Consider the following 23,572-nt stretch of genomic DNA (forward strand, 5'->3'; position numbering starts at 1 on the left):
TTAATGTAAGAATAAAACACCCTTGTCGCACCATGGTCACACAAAGTTGTGTGCTTTTCAGATGCTTGATTTCGAGACCTCAAATTCTAAATCTGAGGTCTCGAAATCAAATTCGTGGAAAACTACATTTCTCACAATGTTTTATACTATCAACCTCTCCCCATTACTCGTAATCAAGAAAGGTTTTATGATACATGTAATTATTTTGAGTAATTACCAATAGTGTCCACTGCCTTTCATGTTAAAATTTACGTTTTTACTGAAAATACTGTGATAATTTTTGCCGTTTTTCAACATGTAGACACTAACTGTATTCAGTTGAAACTTGCACTGGTAACTTTTATTGTATCATATTCAAAAAAATTGTCTATAAATCAGTATTGTACAAGATACAGCAAATTAAGACACAACATAGGCTCTACATTGTATTTTCAGGTCTAATATTTAACAAAAATTATCCACTTATGTCACAGCAGGACAATATGACATGACATGGCAAACACATTATTGCATAAAAATTGTCAGATTAATCAATTGAAGCATAAAGTAATCGGTTCACTGTAAAAGAATCAATGCTTGCAATGTTTTTAATTTTCGTATAGCACACTTAAATGACACCCAGCCAAGCCAAACTCCACATTAAAATCAATTGTCTGACAGCTGATCCTACAAGTTTTTTTTTTTCTCTCCTAAAATTTCCCGTTTTTTTAAAGGCACTGGACAATATGGACATTACAATTAATTAGTAATTACTCAAAACAGGGGTTGACATCAAACTTACTTGGTAATGAGCAATAGAGAGCTGTATAAAACATTGTGAGAAACGGCTTCCTCTCAAGTAAAGTAGTTTTTGAGAAAGAGGTTATCGGCTTATTCCTCACTCAAATAACAAAAGACCAAGGTATTTTATTATGCATCTGAAAGCACACAAAATCGTAATTCTCTAGCAACTTTGATGATTAATTGAGCCCACGGGCTTGTTATTTTATGCATTTATGTTGGTATCTGTATTATGCTGTCTTTGACAATTACCAAACATGTCCAGTGCCTTTAAAAGCAGTGTACACTATTGGTAATTACTCAAAATAATTACTAGCATAAAACCTTACTTGGTAACGAGTAATGGGAAGAGGCTGGTAGTATAAAACATTGTGAGAAACGGCTCCCTCTGAAGTGGAGTAGTTTTTGAGAAAGAAGTAATTTTCCCCGAAATTGATTTTGAGGCCTCAGATTTAGAATTTGAGGTCTCCAAATCGAGCATCTGAAAGCACACAACTTCCTGTGTCATGAGTGTTTTTTCTTTCATTGTTATCTCGCAACTTCGATTACCGATTGAGCTCAAATTTTCACAGGTTTGTTATTGTATGCATATGTCTTTGACAATTACCAATAGTGTTCAGTGTCTTTAAAGGTATTAAACATTGTTATTATTTTGTGTCATGGCTAATATTGCAATCGAGCTGGGAATTGTGTTCATGGTGTTTGTAGAACATTGCTGTTGAAGTTGCACTATTTTTGAAATCGCCGTTTCCGAGTCTTTTTTCAATTTTTTCATTTTAAAGTTTTTGAAATGGGCTGTGTCATCATGATCCAAGCAGGCCTGTGGCTGTACATTATGAGCTCTCACCAGTTACTGCACATGGTCCCCCCCCCCCTCCCCATATCGTTTCTATGGAGAGGGTGCTTGGCAAGTGCCAGTAAAGTGCTGGGTGAGAGCATAGATATAGTACCTAGATCGGCCGTGCGTACATACGCGCCATAAGCCGTATACAAACATTTCTGGTTCTTCATGGACGCGCTAAAAAGTCACATGCTGGTGGTAATACACAGAAAATTAACACGGGAGATAAACCACTATGGAGGCGCTAAAAGGGAGATAAACCACTGTGGACATGCTAAAAGGGAGATAAACCTGTGTGGACATGCTAAAAGGGAGATAAACCACTATGGACTTGCTATAAAAGTCACGTGCTGGTAGAAGATGAATGTTGGAGATAGGCTAATGGCTGCCCTCCATATCTAAGCGCGGCCGATCTAGGTATTAAATTCTATATCTATGGGTGAGAGTTCATATTGGTTAGAAATAAATAATTTGAATCTGAGAAACAATTTTTGCATTATAATAACTTCTGAGAGACGGTGTCTGTTTGCAAATGCTGTGGTTAGACAATGCGGTTGGTACCCATTGTCACTCGTTATTTGTTACACGTGGATAGATTCTTCGTTCTTGTGACCTGCCTATCTTGAATGTTTTCTGTTATTTACTCAACATATATACACTGACTATTCAGCTGTATATTTCATTGTATACATATGTATTTCTTGATAATTTTGCCACTAAATCAGCAAAACATTGACAACAACCACAGTAGGACCCTACGGTTACTCTCTTATAGTAAAAGAGTGAAAATTTCACTCTCTCGTCCAAGTGGTGGCATTTTCACCCTTTTGAGAGTGAAAGTCAATCTGTATTCACTCTTTCTGAGTGAAATATTGGCAAGAACTTCACTCTAAATCAAGTTGAAAGTACATGTACCTGTGTTTCACTCTCAAAAGAGTTGTCCGCCATACATGGCTCTTTGCAGGGTGGTATGGCAGACAAATAACACTCTTTTACATAAGAGAGTACCTTTAAATTAACATGAAGACCTTTCTTAATTAACAAGATGCCAGTGTCTGTTTCCAATCGGTCAGCAGAATGGCTGTTTTTGTTATTGGAGTATTTACCCCGATGATAGAAATAAGCAAATTCTTCCTGAACGAGGAAGACAAATCCTCCCCCTCAAAAACAACAATTCCTGGAACACGGGTATTTAAGACGAGTTAGCTCGGTTGGATCGTGAAGACTGTGTAATGAGTACAGCTTCTTCTCTTGTTGCTTGGCCCATCGGGGTATTCGGAAATTCAGATGCGCAGATTTTCAATACATTTATTATGTAGGACTTTTCTGGTGTCCCTTAGCAGTGGTAGGCTTGCTGAATGCGAGGTTAAAAAAGGTCGAACCTAAGTCAGTATTCTCAGTCATTCTAAGTAGTCAAATGGAGTGTGTTAAAGGCAGTGGACACTATTGGTAATCACTCAAAATAATTATTAGCACAAAACCTTACTTGGTAATGGGTAATGGGGAGAGGTTGATGGTATAGTAGATGTTAAATGGTTGATGGTGTAAAACATTGTGAGAAACGGCTCCCTCTGAAGTGCCATAGTTTTCGAGAAAGAAGTGACACAAAAATGTAAACGTTTTTACATGCTGAAACTGAGAAAAATTTATTTGTTTGACAGTAATTTTTACTAATTTCTTAAAAACTACAGCTACAGCAAGTTCAATTTTAAGGGAAGCTTTCTACTATCATTGTCCAAACTGTGTAAGTTGTTAATGTAAATCTATGGACATGTGTTTTGTGTTACAAAGGACCCAAACAAACCGAAGCAATACATGTAAGTGATGCTGGAACTCATTTTAAATGTTTTCACTAAATAAGGAAATTGAGTTCAAATGAGATTAAACATAATATTTCAATTGTGTAAAAAACAATTTGTTTGTATCATAGGCCTACCCTGCTTATAGGTGCTTCTCATAATTAGATTGATAAAAAGTCATAGTTTTGATCTTGCTCAAGTTATGTCATGTGGGAGCTCTGTTTTGAACATCGGCTTTGTTGCAGCATGATAAAAAAGCAAATGTTGTCAAAGTATTTTGTTTAGCTCAAGGGGTCGTATGAATTAGGTTGTAGTAAATACTGACAAGTACTAGCAAAAATGTTTTTTAAGCATAATCCTCCAAGTAGAAGCATTTAGTAAAAGGTTTTACTTTGTTTATTCATATGGATGGTAGTAAACACTTGAAATGTTCAAGTAAGAGAAAATACTAGTTTTTATTAAAACGACCCACTTTTTTGAAAAACTATTACTAGTTTATCAAAACCTTGATAATATGAGTTTTTTTTAAATTTCAATTTAATAATAAACAAACACAAACAAGTTTAACCTCACTCCATAATAATGTTTGCGATCAATTAGCTGAGTAATAATATCACCATTGTAGGTGCAGAGCCATTTTCTCATGAAATGCAACATCAATTATCCATGGTTTTTATTTGATTTGATGAAAAGATATTTAAATCATCAATTTGTGGTCAAAGGAAGAAAACGATTTCCAGCTTGATTTGAACATACGCAAACCACCATCTAGTTGGTATGGAATTGGCTCTAGAATTGCAAAGGTTGTGGGTTCGAATCCCGCCTCAGTAATATGACTGTGGTTTTGCTTCACCACAGAACTACGGAAAGTACTGAGTATAAAGTGCTAACACACCACGGTGTATGTGGGTAAAACAAAAATGAATACTTGTTGTCCCGATGCGAATTGAAAAACTATTAAACCACAGTATTAATGTGCACAAAAATTGAATTAAATTTACCCTGTCAGTTTCCCTTGTGGTTTATTACATGACATTCAGATCAATACGTAAGCTGTTATGGCACGTGCACCATTGAGATTACGAGGCAAAATTTAAAAGAAAAATCTCTTGTAAACCAAATTAGTATCTTGCCTGCCAGGAAAGGCCGTGGAATTCTAAAGATCACTGTTTTTGTAAACAAGGTAGGGTAGTCATTAGGTAAAAGTATTAAACTCGATTGCGATTTTTCTACAAAATTTTAACGCACTGGACACCTTTAGTAATCAAAGACTAGTCCCTTGGTCTATCCCAACATACAAAATAACAAACCTGGGAAAATTTTTGCTTGGTTGGTCATCGAATTTGCAAGAGAACAATGAAAGAAATAACACCATTGTTGCATGACTTTGGGTGCTTTCAGATGCATAATGTTTAGTGAATTTTGCACTGTATGCTGTGCAAGTTTATTTAGTGTGGTGCGCCCATCGAGAGAATTGGTGGTGGGGGGGGGGGGAGAGAAGAGTAAGTCTGTGGCTGGGTAACTGGGTATCTGAGTACCCCAAAACAGATGTTCCGTTCCATTCCATTATAGACCTTTATCACTGTGTGTACGTGCGCGCGCTTAGATTACGCGCTGTTACTATAGCTATGAATTGCGTTCCGCGTGATAATCTTGCGCGCCTGACATGCGGAAGCCAGCTTGTTATAAACAGCTCCAGTTGGTCATTATCAAAGGTTAAAACACCCCCACGTGACGCCCTCACCACCAATAGGAGTAGGAAAACTGTCTGGGGTATTTATGAATAGATTTTAATCATTGAATTTCTTCCCTTGAAAAAATACAAATATCCAGGGTCGGCCGTATTTTTAGGGTAGGTCGGGTTAGGCCAACATAACATTTTTTTTAATGCCTTATTTTGCATAAATTTACAATGTACTTCTCTCACATGAAATGACAAACATAAGTAGGTCACTTTAGATAATATTCCTGAATCCTGAATGTTATGATAATATTAAAGGAACACGTTGCCTTGGATCGGTCGCGTTGGTCTTTGAAAAGCGTTTGGAACTGTTTGTTATAAAATGCATATATTGATTAGAAAGATATTTTAAAAGTAGAATATAAGGATTTACACAAACATGGCTCAAAATTGCACGGTTTTTCTTTTACGTCGTCGACTAACATGGTGGGCCATTTATGGGAGTCAAATTTTTGACTCCCACAAATGGCCGATCGTGTTAGTTCGCAAAGTAAAAGGAAAACCACGCAATTTCAATGCAAATTTTTGTGGATCATTGTACTCTACTTTTAAATCATCTTTCTAACCATATATGCATTTTATAACAAACGGTTACAAATGCTTTTCAAAGACCAACTCGACCGATCCAAGGCAACGTGTTCCTTTAATATGTGAGCAGAATGAGCAGAATGGTTCTTCTCCCGATAGAACTTGCTAAAAGAAGGGGAAAATAACAGAAACTACTAACATGGAAAATAACCAAGTAAGTTGAGGGGATAAATATTCCCCTAAGAAAATTGACAGATTATTATTTTATCCGACGAAAGGATGCGCAGACTGCAAGTGTTGACTTCTTGTGTGGCTTAAGTGTGATTTATTTTGGCAGTGCGTGTTTTGATCTCCATTAAGTTGGCTTTTCCCATTGAATTGATCATGGGCACAGAGACCATACAAGAAGGGGAGGTTACTAGCCGGGAATGAACCAACCTGGTCATCTGTTTTTGACGGGAAGCTGTGGCTCAAAGTTAAGAATAAATTACCGTAATTTTAATTTTGGTAAACAAGCTACAAGCTACACCTAAGCCTTTTTCTGCAAGGACTTAGACCTAGCCGCAAAGCAACTAGAGTGAGAGACCTTTTCCCATCATGTTTTTAAGTTTCTCTTTTATGAATTATTCAATAAAGATTCAAACATAATTTATTCATAATTTGTATGTAAACAAGTAAAGTGCTGAATAATAAAGGTAAACCAAAGTTAATGTATTCTAACCCCATCGCTTGTGATTGGTTTGGAATTTCGCTACCCTGGGAGGGTAGCAATAAACAAGAAATACAGACAAATTTTAGAAGTTCCTGACATGTTGGAAAAGGCCCTTGTTGTCTCGCAACAATAGGTAAATGTTCGTGTGGACTTGTTGACAAGTCGTTGAATGTCTGTCGCGGTAATAGCGTTCCGACCCTCCCCGCGGTATTCTCGCGAGACTGCTGGCCCCGTGAGACTACTGCTCTCATGACTACAGACCCATGGGGAGTAGAAGTTGGCAACCAGCAGTTTGCGCGAGACCAGTGATCTTGCGAGAGCACCGCCACAACTCCACTATCTTACTGCGCGACAGACCATTAAACGACTACAAGTCCACAAGTCTAATAGTACGCGCGGTCTCTGGTTTCAGTCGCATCGCTACACAGCTGTCTACGCCCCTAAGGCTTTAACAAAACGCGAGGAACACCATTGAATGAGACATTTGAATACAATAATTTTAGTTCCTTTATTCTCTAGAAAAGTTTGGAGAGTACATTTATTGTAACATTGCAATCATTTACTGTAACATTGCAGTATTCTCATATTACTTAAAGAAACCAGGGGTTGATTTCACAAAGCGTTAGGTTAGGAGTAGTTCTAGGAGAAACTTGAGGCTACATGTAGCCCAAAGTTCTCGGGATAAGACTTAGGTTCACGTTTGGTAATTACTCACAAAAAAATATTATCTTAAAAACTGACTTGGTAACGAGTATTGAAGAGCTGTTGATAGTATAAAAACATTGTGAGAAACTGCTCCCTCTGAAGTAATGTAGTTTTTGAGAAAGAGGTAATGAGAGCTGTTGATAGTATAAAAACATTGTGAGAAACTGCTCCCTCTGAAGTAACATAGTTTTTGAGAAAGAGGTAATTTCTCACTGAAATATTAAAAGACTAGAAGTCTTTTATTCCTATCGGAAAGCACACTATTATGTTGGGATACACCTAGTGAGAACACTGGTCTTTGACAATTACCAAACATGTACATTGTGGTTATACTTCTTGTGAGATTCACCCCAGGGCCCATCATCACAGAGCTGCTCTAGCAGAAAATATTGCTGAACAATTTTATGCTAAGCATAACTTAGTATGATCCATTCACAGATTGTATACGAGATGTGGTATTTTAGTTGGTGACCATATTCTGCTAAGCATTTAATTTTGTTGTGCTGAGCTATGTTTTGCACTTAGAAGCAGCTCCATGAAACGAGCCCTGCAACGAGGGCCCAATTTCATAGAGCTACTGCTTTTCCAAGCAGAAATAGGGCAACAACATTTTGCTTTACCAGAATGAATTTACCAGCCAAACTACCACGTCTCATGAATAATTTGGGACTGGTTACTTATTTCTGCTAAGTAGAAAATTCTTAAGCAATGTTTTCTGATTTAAGCAGCTCCATGAAACTATTTTTGTGTTACTTTTTTCAGTCCCTCACACTGGAAAAACGTGCGTGCATTTTCAACGACCAAGTGTACATTTTAGTTTTTTTAGTTTTTTATTTATTTTAATATAAAGTTTAGTGAAGAACTGATCTTTTTCTGCTATTTGCAGTACTGTCTTTTATTAATTTGAGGTCTTCTCAAATTTTCATTAAATAATTACCAGTTTTGGATCACTCTCCAAAACAATATAAATCCGAACAAATTGTGTGCTAACAGCTCTTTGAAACTGGGCCCAGGTAAAAAATGCATAAACAATCAATAATGGAGGCGTTGCCCAAGCATGGATTGTCAAGGCCGCTGTAAAATGGTTTTGTCACCTGCAACCTGGATCATGGCGTTGTGTGTATGGTAGTAGCATGATGGAAGGAACTGCTGCCTGATGTTTCCTATTGCTCTTCATTATTATCATACCATGATGTATGCAGATTATCGTGCAGAGGAGTATTTTTGTCGTCGTTGTTGTTACTGCGTTGTCGTCATTGTTTTTGCACTAGCCGTGCCTCATTATGTGTGGGCTTTGCACAATTTTGTTTTTAAAAAACCCTTGTTGTAACAGAAAATACTCTGCTGAGTTTATTGTTATTATTGTCATTGTTTAATTAATGTTAAATTTGCATCGGGGATAAAGAATACCATTTTTGGTTTTTACCCATATACCCCCATGTGTGTTAGCACTGTATACTCGGCACTTGCCCGAGCTCTGTGAAAAAATAAATCGCAGGCATATTACTTGGGTGGGATTTGAGCCCACGAGTGTTGCAATTCTAGAGCAGTGTCATCCCAACTAGACCACCGAGATCACCTGGTAGCGAGAGGTAGTTCAAATCCTATGGAAGGGTATAAAATGCAATGGCAATTAACAATGTTTTACCGAAAGGTTAGAGACTTAAATCCCCCCCCCCGACTCACACGAGGACTGTATCTATTCAGTCATGCAGTCATCACTTGGATCAGCTGATTTCCTTTTTTGAATCTCAGTTTTACCATTCAAAATTGAAAAAAAAAACCTATACAAAATCATTGAAACTTTGTAAGTTACTCATTTTTAGTGAAGTTAAAGTTGCATGCCTGATCTATTGGAAAATGAGTACGTCACAAAATTGATTTTGATGTTTTCTTTTCTCTTGAAAATCTCCTCGCTTTATAAAACTTAAATTTGTCAACTACAGGCGTATACATTTTGAATGCAAAAGAATTACTCAACCGAAAGACTTATTTGTTGTCATGAATGTTGTTCACCAAAAGAAAAATGTGTCACCATAATTTGAACTTTTACTACATTGTTATTTAACTGTCTTCTCAAAAACGAATGAAAAAGAACTCCCCACCGAATTGAATTAAAAACCAACAAACAACATTCACTTATCCAGCCCCTTTTAAATGTAATCAAATAATATTAGTGTTGTATAGAAGACGATCTATGCAGCGCAAATGTCATATTTATGCACTGAACGTTTCTGTCGTAGACCACAAAGACCTTGCCCGCTGAATTGCTGTCATTTGAGAATGTCAGTAGGTCATGTGGAGAGAATCATTTTTCCAATGGACCGTGTATCGTCCGACTTGCCGGCGAGGGGAAGTGTTTCTCAGAGAGGCAATTTGGAGACCTGTTTTTACTGGAATTCTTTCTCTTCTTCTTCAATTTATTTTATGGAGAAGATTGTTACGGACAATCAAACTTGTGGAAGGGGATTTATGGGATAAATAAAGCTGGTAAAACAACACATTAATAGATGTACAATGTAGGCTTATGAACACAGTATGAGTGAAGTATTCATGGATTTAAATAAGACAGTGGACACTATTGGTAATTACTGAAAATAATTATTAGCATAAAACCTTACTTGGTAACGAGTAATGGGGAGAGGTTGATAGTATAAAACCTTGTGAGAAACGGCTCCCTCTGAAGTAACGTAGTTTTCGAGAAAGAAGTAATTTTCCACGAATTTGATTTTGAGACCTCAGGTTTAGAATTTGAGGTCTTGAAATCAAGCATCTGAAAGCCCAAAATTTCGGGTGACAAGGGTGTTTTTTCTTTCATTATTATCTTGCAACTTCGACGACCGATTGAGCTCAAATTGTCACAAGTTTGTTGTTTTATGCATATGTTGAGATACACCGAGTGAAAAGAATGGTATTTGACAATTACCAATAGTGTCCAGTGTCTTTAAATAATAATTTTTGGGTCTTTTCAAAGAAAACTCCACAGAACCGCAGGGCTTGTAGCTCAAATCTTTTTCTTTACCACAAAAATGTTTGTTCAAGACCAGAGTCAGCACGTGAATAAAAAACTTAATTTAAAATTTAAATGCACTATAAAAAGAGTAGGCGAAGACTTATCTCTCCTGTCTTTGTTGGTATTAATTAAGTATTCAGACTTTAAGGGACATGTTGCCTTGGATCAGGCGAATTGGTTCTATGAAAAGCGTTTGAAACTGTTTGTTATGAAATGCATTGGTTAGAAAGATTTTTTAAAAGTAGTATAATACAAATATGCCTTGAAATTGCGAACTAACATGGTCGGCCATTTTGTGGAGTTACCATTATGTGTTACCATTCAAGATATACACAGTGCATGTACAAATGTATTGTTATTCAATTGAAAAACACAATACTATCCTTTCTGGTCATAAGTTTAATGACCCGACACTAAAACCCCCATCGGCCTCGGGTCCGTTGTCCAGTGTGAATTTTGAGACCTGCATTTAAGACAAGTGAGATCAATCTTCTCTTCGTGCAAGTTTAAATAAAAACAGTTTATTAGTTTAATGGACCCTTCCCATAAAATATGCTAATCACATTCACGCATGCATACAGACCCTGTTGGTTGGCAAACGCCATAGAGTTGTGCACTAAGCAGACGTGCAATCGCGTCTGCGTCACGCATCCATTAGCCGTGTACAAAACAGCGCGATGTTCCCTCATTTTGCCAACCAAAACGTTAGTGCGCACGCGCTATTTGCAATTTACATATTTCATGAGAAGGGTCTATTGTGTATCTAGTCTTTTCTCAGTTTAACTCTGGTCTTGTAGACATAATTCCGGTCTTTTCAAAACAATTTCGGTTTAGTAAAAATGTTTAGCCTCAAGGATTTGTCATCACAATTCGAACCCTGTCCCCGATTTGAATTTCATGTGCACAATTAAAAACAATCATCGAACATTGAATTCAAAGCTTTTGTTTTGTACTCACAGTTGTGACCCTTGACATTTGGTATGATTTATGTATTTATTCATAAATTTGTGTTCTCCTTTCTGATTGGTTGCAGTGTGTAACTATGTGACCCATGAGCGCTGTCTGGATAACATAATAACACCATGCAGTACAGTGGCAGCTGATCGAGTACAGGTGAGTAAAGTGGCTTGTAATGGCTGGTGGCTGGTACAAGAGTGGCTTGTGGCCAGTGGTCTGTTAGCCTATATCTTACACTAGATGTTTGTACGTTAGTTTTTTACTAGAACAACTTGTGCACAACTGCCTAAACTTTTTTTGGAACCACCAATGCGGCCCACATTGTATGATACACCTCTCTTAATATTCATGCATGACGTCACCATTCTAACCAAAATGAGGCCATCTGCGCAAGTTGCGCCACCACCAGTACCAGCCACTCGATCTTAGTTGCAGTGGCTGCGCCGATGGCCTTGCTAAGTGTTAGAATGGTGGTGCCATGCATAATTAATCAAGTCAGAGAGTGCTGTGTTCAGATTCAAAGCTCGCAACATTCAGATTTTAGAAATCATACTTTTCCGTCAATTTTGTAGTCATTGTGCACAGGGACCTCTTTCCCAATGGTGTACGATTTCACCGCATCATTTTTAATTTCAATTCGAGCCCTGCCTCTCACATTTAACCATGTTCAGTTACCCTGGCCTGGAATTTCATCTTGAAAGGGCACTGCCATTTTCATTTTGCAAAGGGCACTTCCATTAGAAAATCTTAAAGTCAATGGGAAACTTTTGAAGGGGCACCAAGGCCAAAACCAGGGGCAACAGAAGCCATGGCCTTATTGGCCTGCGTGTAATTCCAGGCCTGGTTAACCCACTTGTTGTAAATTACAGTTTGCAACAACCGATGATCCACTGGCTGTTTTCTGTAATGTTTATGCAGGCCTGATGCTTCCTTTTCGAATGGGCAAGTGCACAAAGGCGTTTTCTGCTTGGTAAAGGGCACCTGCAGCCGGTTTCTTGAAAACGCTAGGATTAATCCTATCTCGAGTTAGGACGAGTAACTCGTCCTAACTGAGCTAGGACGAGTAACTCGTCCTAACTTAGGATGGGTTCAATATGTCCTAACGTCTATATGGAACTTACCTCGTCCTAAGTCCTAAGATTATTCCTAAGTTAGGAAGAGTTTGGTGAATTCGACGTCTGACCTCTCTATGAGGAATAATAGTAAAAGTTCTGTGGAAATATTTCAAGAGGCACCAGGGCAACAGCCAGGAGCAACGGATGAATCCGCTGCCTCCATGAAGTATCAGGGCTGCTTAGGCTACATCTTGTTTTGCTTTTCTAGTTCCTCAGATATATACAACTGACATTTGAATAAAAAGCAATCATTCTGATCTTTGATTGAGTGTAAAGCCCTCAATGTCTTAAGGCCCAATGTAATACCTTGCCTTTTAAATTGCATCATAAGAAATGTAAGAATGAGACTTACTTAGCCGACATGGCTGTACGGTATCCAGTAGGCGCTGAAGACACCCATTTAGCATTAAGGTTTAACCCCCTAACCTTTCAAGTAGACCCGTTGCAAGGTGACAGAGTGGGCGTATGTAAATCCACCTTCATCAACGTTAAAGCCCAGTCGCCCAGAGCGTACTTCCTTCCCTCACGAATGTGCTAGCCATGTCACGCAGGACTCTCCGACAACATCAGTCTAAACATTGTCGAATCATTCTCTTCAAATTCTGTCGCCCACTTGAAAGTACACAGGTGGGCTAAAGGATAAGGTGTACACCCAGTAAGCCCATGGCAATTGGGGAACAATCCCTCTGAGCCGCCAATAAATTACATTACATTTCATTTCATTTCAAGACATTTTTTTTCCATTCCAATAAATAATTAAAATAACAATAACAAAGATCTCAAAGGATCTCCAGATCAATGTACCGGTGCTTTACTGTCAACTGAGCTCTCTAGTTGGCCCTGTTGGCATACTTGTTCATGAAATGTCAACATTACTGAATTGGTATTCTTTTTTTATCCTTCTTATTAATTTTATTTTTTAATTCCGTTGATATTTGTGTTGCTGTTTCCTGCTTGCGTAGTGTGTCATGCCTTTGATAAGTTTTTACTATCCAGATGATCAAAAACAAAACGTTCACATTTCTGCACTTGACTTTTTCCCCTGAGTCATCTCCGAGAGGGCATACTTGTACATGTAGGACGATAATCAAAACATGCAAAAGCTATTATAGGTTTTCTAAAATGCCCACCTGCACCCCCCCTGAGAGTAACACTTAAATGGGTATAATCAATCTTACCCACCCGTAAAAATGAGTACACATGAGATGTATGGAATACAAGCCAGAACAAAATCAACCTTGATTTGTCATTCTCTGGAGAAGAGCCTAGTGATGGGGATAGAGTGGGCGTACGATCCATCACATCATTCCCAAATCTTCGTGTAAGAGTGTACTTTTGTCAGGGTTGGGACTGTTGGCGGTTAGGCACTTTTGGGTACATCCATCTCACTGTGGGTGTCAAAGTGGTCTCATCTTTGATTCCCCAGCCTCTCAGGAACCCAGTGACTGAGTAGGCATACTGTATTCACCCACCTGCGCCTTATCTTTATACCCGTTTCCAGGTTGCTTTCTGGAGGCCAGCCCAACGTCGCCCACCTTCCCCCCATTATAGCCCGGTACCTTTTTTCTCTCACGAATGCTCTACCCATTCAGCCTTGCCGTCCATCCATTAATTCATTGCCATTGATTATCCCACGAGTTAATTCTCTTTTCCCTGCCACCATCTCGTTGTGTGCCCTTCTCCCGCTCTACGTCTGTGCAATCTTCCAGCTGTGTCGTGCCACCCACGCAGGATTAGCGTAATTTATAATTGATTTAAGCCCATCTGAAGGCAACATGTTGAGAAGGTTTTTGTTTTGTTTTAGAGGCCTCTCAAGAATTGGGGGTTGAAGACGACATGGAGACATGGTGAAATGAATAAGCCAGACAATATATTGCATGGTTAATATATCAATAGGTACCTCTACATGTACGTGAGGGTTCGTCAATGCCTAAAATTACAGAGGGAAATATTCCAGAGTGAAAAAAGGGTTCCGTGGTTACCTTGAATAAGCGCACGTAGGATTTTATTTGTTTTGTGGGCTTCTAAACAAACAAGATTGAAAAAGCTGGCAAATGTCAGTAAATGAGTTTACTGGTTGAGCTGGAAGTCATCAGTAACTGTTGTATGGAAACGTCATAAACAGTACATGGTTTTGCGATTTTCTTACATGACAAGTCAATGGGACCAGTCATTGCCACAGTCAGCCTGACCATTTTTTTTAGTTGCCTGTGTTTTAAAGGTTTATGTTTGATATTGTCATTTGCAGGACTTATAATTTTTCAGTATGTGAATAGACAGTGGTTTACAATGTGCTTGGCTCGAATTTTACATTGGAGATTGTTTTAAGGTTACCTTTCAGTATTGTCTGTCTTTTAAGTTGTCTGTCTTTTAAGGTTATCTTTCGATGTTGTCATTTGCACTGGACTTATACTTTTCAGTATGTGAATTGAGTCAGTGGTTTACAACGTGCTTGGCTCGAATTTGACACTGAAGACTACATTTTATGTACTTTTGTTAACATCAGAAAATGTCAAGTCGTGACCTTTACTTAGACCTTTTTGGATGCATTGAAGTAGGTCAGATCTTGTAGTTATTTGCGGCCACTATGGACATTTTGGTACAAGCGTTTTTGAGCTGCTATAGTCTCTGATTAGCCTGGGCAACTAGTGCGACTAGTGTCGTAGCCGCGAATACTGATTGCTTAATCGATGTGTGTAAAGCACTGTATACTCACAGGCATATTACTTTGGTGGGATTCGAACCCCATCCCTTGCAGTTTTCGAGCAGTGTCTTACCAACTAGACCACCGAGCGGGTACCGCAACGATATAATAGATGTTAAATTTGCATAGGAAAAAATAAAATATATTAATTTTGGTTTTACCCTTTATACACCGATGTACGTAAAAGCATAGAACAGTCAGCTGAAAACGCTTTATTAATTTTGGTTAATGCCCTTACACTGATGTGTGTATAAGCACTGTTTGCTCAGTACTTTCCTGAGTCCTGAAAAAGCTTTGACAAATATACATTGTACGCAACACCATGGTGTTAGCCGGAGGGGTCTCTGGTTGACACCCTGTTGTGAATTATGATCCCACTTTTTATCTTTCAATTACATCTAAAAGTATTATTGGTGGGCAATTTGAATGTCGCATTTTTCAATCTACCCCAACTTATGCACCCAATTTTTCAATTTGCAGCAAATTTGGACCTCTACAACTCTGTACTTTTTTAGGGTCTGACCTTGTGGTTTAGTTTGCATACTGGCACAGTGTTTGGAAGGTGGAACCTTGGTGTACTGTAATAGGCTATTTTCGGTGCATCCCAGGCTCGATACTTCAAAGAAAATAATTATTAGCATAAAACCTTACTTCGTAACAAGTAATGGGAGAGGTTGATAGTATAAAACATTGTGAGAAACGGCTCCCTCTGAAGTAACGTAGTTTTCGAGAAAGAAGTAATTTTTCAAAAAATTTGATTTTGAGACCTTCAGGTTTAGAATTTGAGGTCTTGAAATCAAGCATCAGAGGCAATGAAGGTGATTGCCTCGATGCCCTCCAGTCATTGCCTTGGTGCCCTTAAAATTAATTCTTTGCTTTTCTACAATGTATGTTTCTGTTATTGCTGAGTCAGTATGAAATAAATGTTTCCTGTAATAGTGAAAATGCTCAAGTAGAAATTTACAATTTCACCGTAGGGTGCCTTTTACCATGTTTACTGAGGAAAAAATGCCTTGGTGCCCTTTCCCTTTCAAAAACGAACCATACCGGCTTCGCATCCTGTGTATAAAATTCATAAACTGTACGAGTAGGAACCTATAGAACACTTTTCTTGGAATTGAGTCAAGGTTTACACATAGGCTTCCATAGCTAATTTGTCAAGTAATTAATTTCCTTGCTAGGCATCTTGTAGTCATTACCAGAAATATTTAATAGTAATGGAAGCATAAGAACAATGCGATGCCCTCAAATTATTTTCTGTACCAGGAAAAAAAAAACGGTAAAGACGTCAACTGTTGAAAATTGATATTTTTTTTTCTTTCTTTTTTTCGCAGAAAATTCTACCGCAATGTAACCTTGTATGTTTGTAGAGTATAACCATACTTCACGTTGCTCATCACAAATAATAGATACACACTTACGGTACACGTTTAATCTATATCCAGATGTGAGAAGTTCCCCGATAATTTGCTTTCCACGAAAAAGGGATTCTACAATGCTTAGCTGATTTACCGAGGCAGGTTTTGATCTTTATAGATTATACTCTAAACAATGCAAGCCCCCCTCTCGATTTCCATCCATCGGGCGTCATTTTATCTTAACAGCACGTCCATGCTGATTCGATTAGTGGTGTGTCAAGTTCTTAAAGGAACATGAGAACTGGTAAGAAAAAAACATTGTCTAAGATCACAGATTTATTTAAAACCTACACGGTCTAATGATGATGAAAGTAGAAAAAACATCCCTTGAAATATTTCTGTCTGAAACGTCATATTTGATGAGAAATGAGCGTTTTATTCTTCTTTTCTTAATCGATGTCATGCAAAATGTGTAATCGGTGTTTCATTATTTTCTTGTGACCCAGATGGCCGGTCGATCTCAAACTTCTACAGGTTTGTCAGTTTATGTAACGGTGGATAAAGTGCTTGTTACACTGCCATCAACTGTTAGCAAAAAACAACAGTAAACTGTTCCTTTAAGGAGTGTGGAGATCAATTTAAAGTCGTCCTAGACATAGCGGGTAATCACAGTAATTGTACGCCAACCCCAAAACAAAAAATTCGGAGAAACCGTAATTAACTCAAATGATTCTGGGACCCGTACAATGGATTTGAAATTTGAATATCAATTATCAGATGTAAATGCATCATTGCTTATATAAATATGTATCTGACAAGTGACAGATGGACAAGGTGCACGTACACCACAGCTGAAGTTTTGTCTACTGTGTAAATGGTGGAGTTCATCGACTTAATTTGACCCAGTCGATGGCATTTCCAGGCATCGTGCTGTGGATTACCATGACCAAGCGGTCTTCTGCATCAGACTCAAGACCTGATGTTTGAACCATTAGAGAGAGGGTTCGATTCCTGGTGATGACACTTGTCTCCATGAGCCAGGCACTTAACTATAACAGGCCTGGGGTGGAGTTCACAAAGAGTTAAGACTAGTCTTATCTCAGGACCAGCCTTAAGTTTTGAACATCTTCTAGGACTAGTCCTAAGTTAGGAGTAGTCATCTTTGTGAAATCCACCCCTGGAATTTCATCTTTGAAAGGGCAAGGCCATTTTCATTTTGCAAAGGGCACTTCCTTTTGAAAATCTTAAAGTCCATGGGGAACTGTCAAAAAGGCACCAATGCCAAGACCAGGGGCAACCTAAATCGGCCCCACGTGCTGAGATTTCGACTCCTCATTAATGAGGAGTCGAAATCGGGGAGCCATCAGTTCGCGCGAGAGCAGTGATCTCGCGAGAGCACTATCTATGCGTGGGGCCGATTTAACGACTTGTCCACAAGTCTAGGGGCAACCGGGAGGTTATAGCGTCCATGACCTGCATGTATAATTCAAGGCCTACCATAATTGCTTCTCTTACCCCAGGTGTATAAATTTGAACCTCAGAGAGCTGAGACAGTATTTTGTTGGATTAATCCCTTAGCGCTATACAGTAGTATAAGCAGCTTGGGGTTTGATGCTGCCCTGGGAATTGAGAAAGTTGGAGGAATGGTCTAAAAGTATGTCAGATTAACAGGCATAATGTTAAAATAAAATAATAATAATAATAATAATAATGTTGTGAAGTGCCTCAATCTAGCTATGTACATGTATATGTGTGCCCTGCATGATCCTCCTATTCAATTGAACAGGGTTGAACAACAGGGTTGAACAACAGGGTTGAACATGCCTCGTGTGAATGCAAGGGACTTTTTATCGAAGTCGTTTTGTCAAGCGAGGGAATTGAGAAAGTTGGAGGAATGGTCTAAAAGTATGGCAGATTAACAGACATAATAATATTGTAAAGTGCCTTAATTATCTATGTACTTTGTACGTGTCCCCTGCATGATCCTCCTATTCAATTGTACAGGCTTGAAGAACAGGGTTGAACATGCGTCGTGTGAATGCAAGGTACTTTTTAGCTAAGTCGTTTTGTCAAGCGAACCCCCGCTGTGAATATTTAGCAGAGAAGTTAGCAGTGAAGTTAGCTACTGTCGTGAACATGCACAAACACACTGTACATTGTAATGTAGTGTAACCTGTTTCTGTGCCCCATTACAATTATACACAGAGTGTGCATTTGGGATTCAGAACTCCCTCTCTGTGGGATATGTATAATACAGTATGAGAAATCACTGATGAATGGGCGGCCGCACAGACCTTATGAAATGTCCAATTTCATATTTTAGGCTTGGCTTCATTTTACGGCTAAATGACCAAGGTCGCATCGGCTGCGACATGTAAATTGTAGCAAGCAAGCCTTGGTACTTAGCATTAATGTAAAGATACTTTGCAAACTGTTTGCTTGTCTGCTATTTATTTGTTTATTTTGAAAATGCCAGTGCAAGATGGCCCTCCATAAAAAGAAGAAAACAATAAAATGTCAAAATTAAATGTGATTACATGTGAGTAAATTGTGGCAAGCACCCCTTGTTATTTTACGTCAGTAAGGCAATATGTTTGTTTGACGGTAGTCCCGACTCGACAAAGCAGACACTAGTCGCACTAGTCGCCCAGGCTTAGAAACAGTTATTTGCCACAAGCGTTGTATTTGACCCAGTCAGATTCAGCCTATTGTTGTCCCGATAAGAAGGCATTGTTGTGTAAAGTTTCATAGTGATATTGTTCCGAAAATCCCTTCAATTGAAGTTTCACAAAATCAGTTCCCCAAGTGTTGGAAATTTGGTCTCCAATTCACTTGCTTAATTTGTAAAATCGCTGTTATTTCTAAAGAACCTTTACTGAGTATCGCACCAACTGCAAAACACCCCTGCTTGACTTTCCCCATTCCCAATCTGCTAAATTGCAATGTTCTTTCATAAAACTCATCTTCAAGAAATTCTCTTTGTTCTATTTTTTCATCCAAATGTTAAAGAAAAAACATCACTGAGTGTACGCTTACACATCTAGCGCAGATATTTAGCACTTGCTCGTAAGCGGAGAATGGTGATCGTAAGCGCAGAATTCGGCGGTAAGCAGAGGCCATGATTACTAAGAGAAACTTTAACATTGTTTTTCAGGAGCAAAATTACTACTATCTTCTAGTTGTTTATCAGCACACCAGGCAAACAATTTCAGTAAAATTTTGCGGCCATTTTTGTAAGTTTTATATTCATTCACATGAAATAAGCCAGAGTAATTTGTGAGTCTTTAAATGCTTTCCCCTAACTATAACACTTTTCAGGTTGATATATTAGGAGGACTAGAAATGATAAAAATTTAGCTTTCAAAATAAATAAAACAAAAGGATGATCTAGCCCATTGTGTTAATTTGTATTGTGGTGTATAATGTTATACAGTTTTAAACAGAGAAGTGAACCATTCATTTTAATATGATGCAAGATGCAAAATCCTCAACAAAAAATTGAGTTTAAAGGGTTCAGAAAAAAACTCTTAAGTTATTGTAGGTCTCCTTCTAGGATCTAGCCTTTAGCACCACCATCCCAAGATCCATCAACAAATCCTCCTTAAATATCCGTTTGGAGACCACCCCACCAACAAGATGCTTTTTCAAGCTGGCCAAATTGCTGCGCGTTCCCCACTTGATGTTGATGTAGAACCTAACCCTCATTGATTTGTGTGTGGGTGGGTGTCTATAGAGCCTGACCACACACTGATATTATACATTACATTATCATTAACGTGCTCAAACGAATAAAGCTGTACAGAAAACCCCGACTGCATTGTACACTGTCTCCTCCGTCAGGGGATGCAATTCTGGGGTAATGTAGCAAAGCATTATGCCGCGCCGTTCAGCCATGAATTTATCAACACATTTTGAATTTGGGTTGATTTGGGGAATTATTGTGAGGACTGTGAAAATGAGGGGTCCTTTGTAATGTAAAGAAATTGTCCAGTTGGCATCAGATACCCTGCTACATGTAGAAATTTGGCCCTAATTTTGTTGATGGCATTTATAGGCAGTGGCACTATTGGTAATTACTCAAAATAATTATTAGCATAAAACCTTACTTGGTAACGAGTAATGGGGAGCTGTTGATAGTATAAAACATTGTGAGAATTGGCTCCCTCTGAAGTATCGTAGTTTTTGAGAAAGAAGTAATTTTCCATGAATTTGATTTCCAGACCACTGATTTGGAAGTCTCGAAATCAAGCATCTGAAAGCACACAACTTCGTGTGATAAAGGTGTTTTTTTTTTCATTATTATCCCGCAACATCGACGGCCAATTAAGTTCAAATTTTCACAGGTTTGATATGTTATGCATGTGTTTAGATACACCAAGTGAGAAGACTGGTCTTTGACAATTACCAATAGTGTCCAGTGTCTATAACACAAAATATGTCTTTTGTCTTTTGTGTTTCATGTTGTTTAATTTTGATTGTGCTATGCTGGGACCCATGGGGACCAGTGACCAGTGGTTGCCACTGAATGAGCCATCCATTAGAGTAACTAACAAACTAAATTAAAAAGTAAATTACAAATATGTCAAAATACGGCTATATCGCATCCTAACTGTCAACAATTGTGATTTGCAGATGTCGGCAAAAATACTGACAAGCTCATATTTCTCCAATCATGCACACTTAATATCGCTGGCTCGCGATGTATGAGGTCCTGATTTGCAGTTTCATATTAGTTTTAATCACTAGGGCTTAAATCTGAGATGGCAAGAATTGAAAAAAAAAAAAATAACACCTTTAGATAAATATTTTCCTGACTCTAATTGAATACGTTTGTTTTTGCCTCTTTGTCGGAGATGAAATCAACAACTCAGTTTTACCAGTTGCTTCAAAATAGGCTTCCCCTTTTTTGAAAATGAAAATGAGAAATAGTTATTAGAAAAGTTTTTGTTGTGACAGCACGATACAAACTGATGCCCACTATGCTTATTTTCATCACACTCCCATTTTTCAATCTTATCAACTTGTTGTCCAAAACATGTTTTATGTACATGGATGGTCATGAAATAAACCTTGTCACAAGAGTTGTCTTTTCTGGCAGCTTGGAACTCAAGCAAATGAATCACATTCAAAAGACACAAGAGAAATTTGTCTAAAGCTGTGTCAGAATGAGCAGCTACGGCTGTGGCTTGATTGTCATGTGAACATGCATTGAAGCATAGGAGACCCATAGCATCACCCTTAGCAACAGCCGTAGCCCTAGCCGCTATTAGATAGACACGTCCTGGTAGCTTGGAAGTTGACCAAATGAACTGCATTCAAAAAACCCAAAAGAGAATTGTTTCTAAAGCTGTGTCAGAATGAGCAGCTGAGCGGCTGTGGCTTGATTGTCATGTGAACGTGCATTGAAGCATAGGAGACCCATAGCATCACTCTTAGCAACAGCCGTATCCCTAGCTGCTATTAGATAGACAAGTCCTGGTAGCTTGGAAGTCAACCAAATGAACTGCATTCAAAAGACACAAAAGATACATTTGTCTAAAGCTGTTTCAGATTGACCAGCTAAGCGGCTGTGGCTTGATTGTCTTGTGAACATACATTAAGCATAGGAGACCCATAACATCACTCTCAGTAACAGCCAGAGCCCTAGCCGCTAAGATGGACATGTCCTGGAACCCGTAAATTGACATGGCCCCTAGGGTAATTCCTCAAGACGAACTGAATTATTACTTTTGACTTGAATGTACCATCTCCAAGGTGATGCGCTAGTTCAGGCACGGTGAACGTGTTCTGAAAATGGTACGAGAGATTCGTTATCATTAGAGGGCTGTGTACGGAGGATGGTCAAACAGTAATATAGGTCACCTTGCCTGAACTGTGCATGGTAGCATCGCCCTGATAATAATAATAATAGCAGTAATTTTTCCTTCTTCATGTTAACGTGTTTGCGTGTGTATAACATGCACTGCATAAGTAACCATATTGCTGTACTTTATGAACTTTTACATTAAAAGACACTAATCAAGCTGCCACTGTCTTGGTCATGTTCCTTGTATTCCAATATTATGCTAATGTTGGTTGTAAAAAAAGGAAACAGACTAGTTCTCCTTCCAGCCTCGATTTGGTTACTCAAGGAAATGCTGCAGGAAAACTAAAAACATTTAATAGATGTTAAATTTGCATCGGGGATAAAGAATAATCATTTTGGTTATACCCGCACCAATGTGTTTTAGCACTGTAGACTCGGTGGTTTATATTATTTGACAAGTAAAACTTAATGATGGAAAAATTGTCCATGGTACTATAAACATCCGAGAGAGACAATTGGTCAGGCGGAGAGGCGCCCGGGTCTGGACATGAAACCTCACCTCAGTGTACCCCCCTCCTGCCAAGTCATGGATCAAGAACTCCATGCGGGACCCATGTCTGCAGAGACAGACTCTTGCACTGGGTTCACCTCCGAGAGGAATTCATCTTCATTAACTGAACGGTAGGAATGCCGACCCCGGCGCGGTTGAATGGCATTTCGTTCAGTCGAATCAAGCTACGAATTAAACAAGAAATTCATGTGGCCTGAATTTACTGAGAGCAGTGGCGGTGTTAGGATGGAATAGTCCCTGGTCAATTGACCTCATCTTTTAAGGTCATGTGTGTCGTTGACCTTGTCTCTGAGGTCATGCTGGTTTTCCTGGGACATCGTTACTAGAAGGAAGATACATGTTTAGGCTAATCCGACAAAACAACAGTGGTAGTGCCCTCTATTGGCAATATTTAACAACTGTGGAGTCTTCGTGCATAACCTAGGCACTGAAGACACCGCAGCAATGACAATGGCTCAACACTTGCGCACCAGGATTGGTGTTTACAGCCATCAAAAGTAAATCTGGTTTGAATTCCTACAGATTGATAGAAATTGTAAACAACTGCTTTGATTTTTTGCAGAAAATACAATACAAATATAATTAATTAATTAAATAATCTCATCACATACATGTACTGTACTTTCAAACCCATCTACAGTTTTTGAAACCTCTTCCGTAATCTTTCTTTTTCCTTCCTTAAACCACTCCCATACATGTACCTCTTCAATACCCATCTGCCGAAGTTCTTGACAAATCTTTCCACATCCACATGGATTCTAAGCATTAGAACCGGTTCCAAAAAAAATGTATCATTAGGAAGAAACTATTAATAAATAGTCAACTTGCGGATACAAACATCTTTTGTGGGAGTGTTGGCTCTGAAAAGAGCCAGTGTGGTCTCGACATTTCGAACAGATACTCTGCTTGCTTCCTATTTATCTAAAAAGGGTATCTTTGAAG

At 38.6% G+C, this 23,572-nt stretch overlaps 1 protein-coding gene across 3 annotated transcripts in view; it reads left to right on the top strand.

The window, feature by feature from the left end:
- The window catches only part of LOC139949665 (diacylglycerol kinase theta-like), a 98,744-nt gene that overhangs the window by 3,153 nt on the left and 72,019 nt on the right, over positions 1 to 23,572 (top strand). For all 3 annotated transcript variants that reach the window (XM_071948123.1, XM_071948125.1, XM_071948124.1), the window contains exon 3: positions 11,153 to 11,232. In XM_071948123.1, coding sequence (XP_071804224.1) covers positions 11,153 to 11,232 — 80 coding nt within the window. The remainder of the gene's footprint in view (positions 1 to 11,152; positions 11,233 to 23,572) is intronic.

The sequence above is a fragment of the Asterias amurensis genome, chromosome 17 (genome assembly GCF_032118995.1).
Source record: "Asterias amurensis chromosome 17, ASM3211899v1".
In the NCBI taxonomy this organism is placed as follows: Eukaryota; Metazoa; Echinodermata; class Asteroidea; order Forcipulatida; family Asteriidae; genus Asterias; species Asterias amurensis.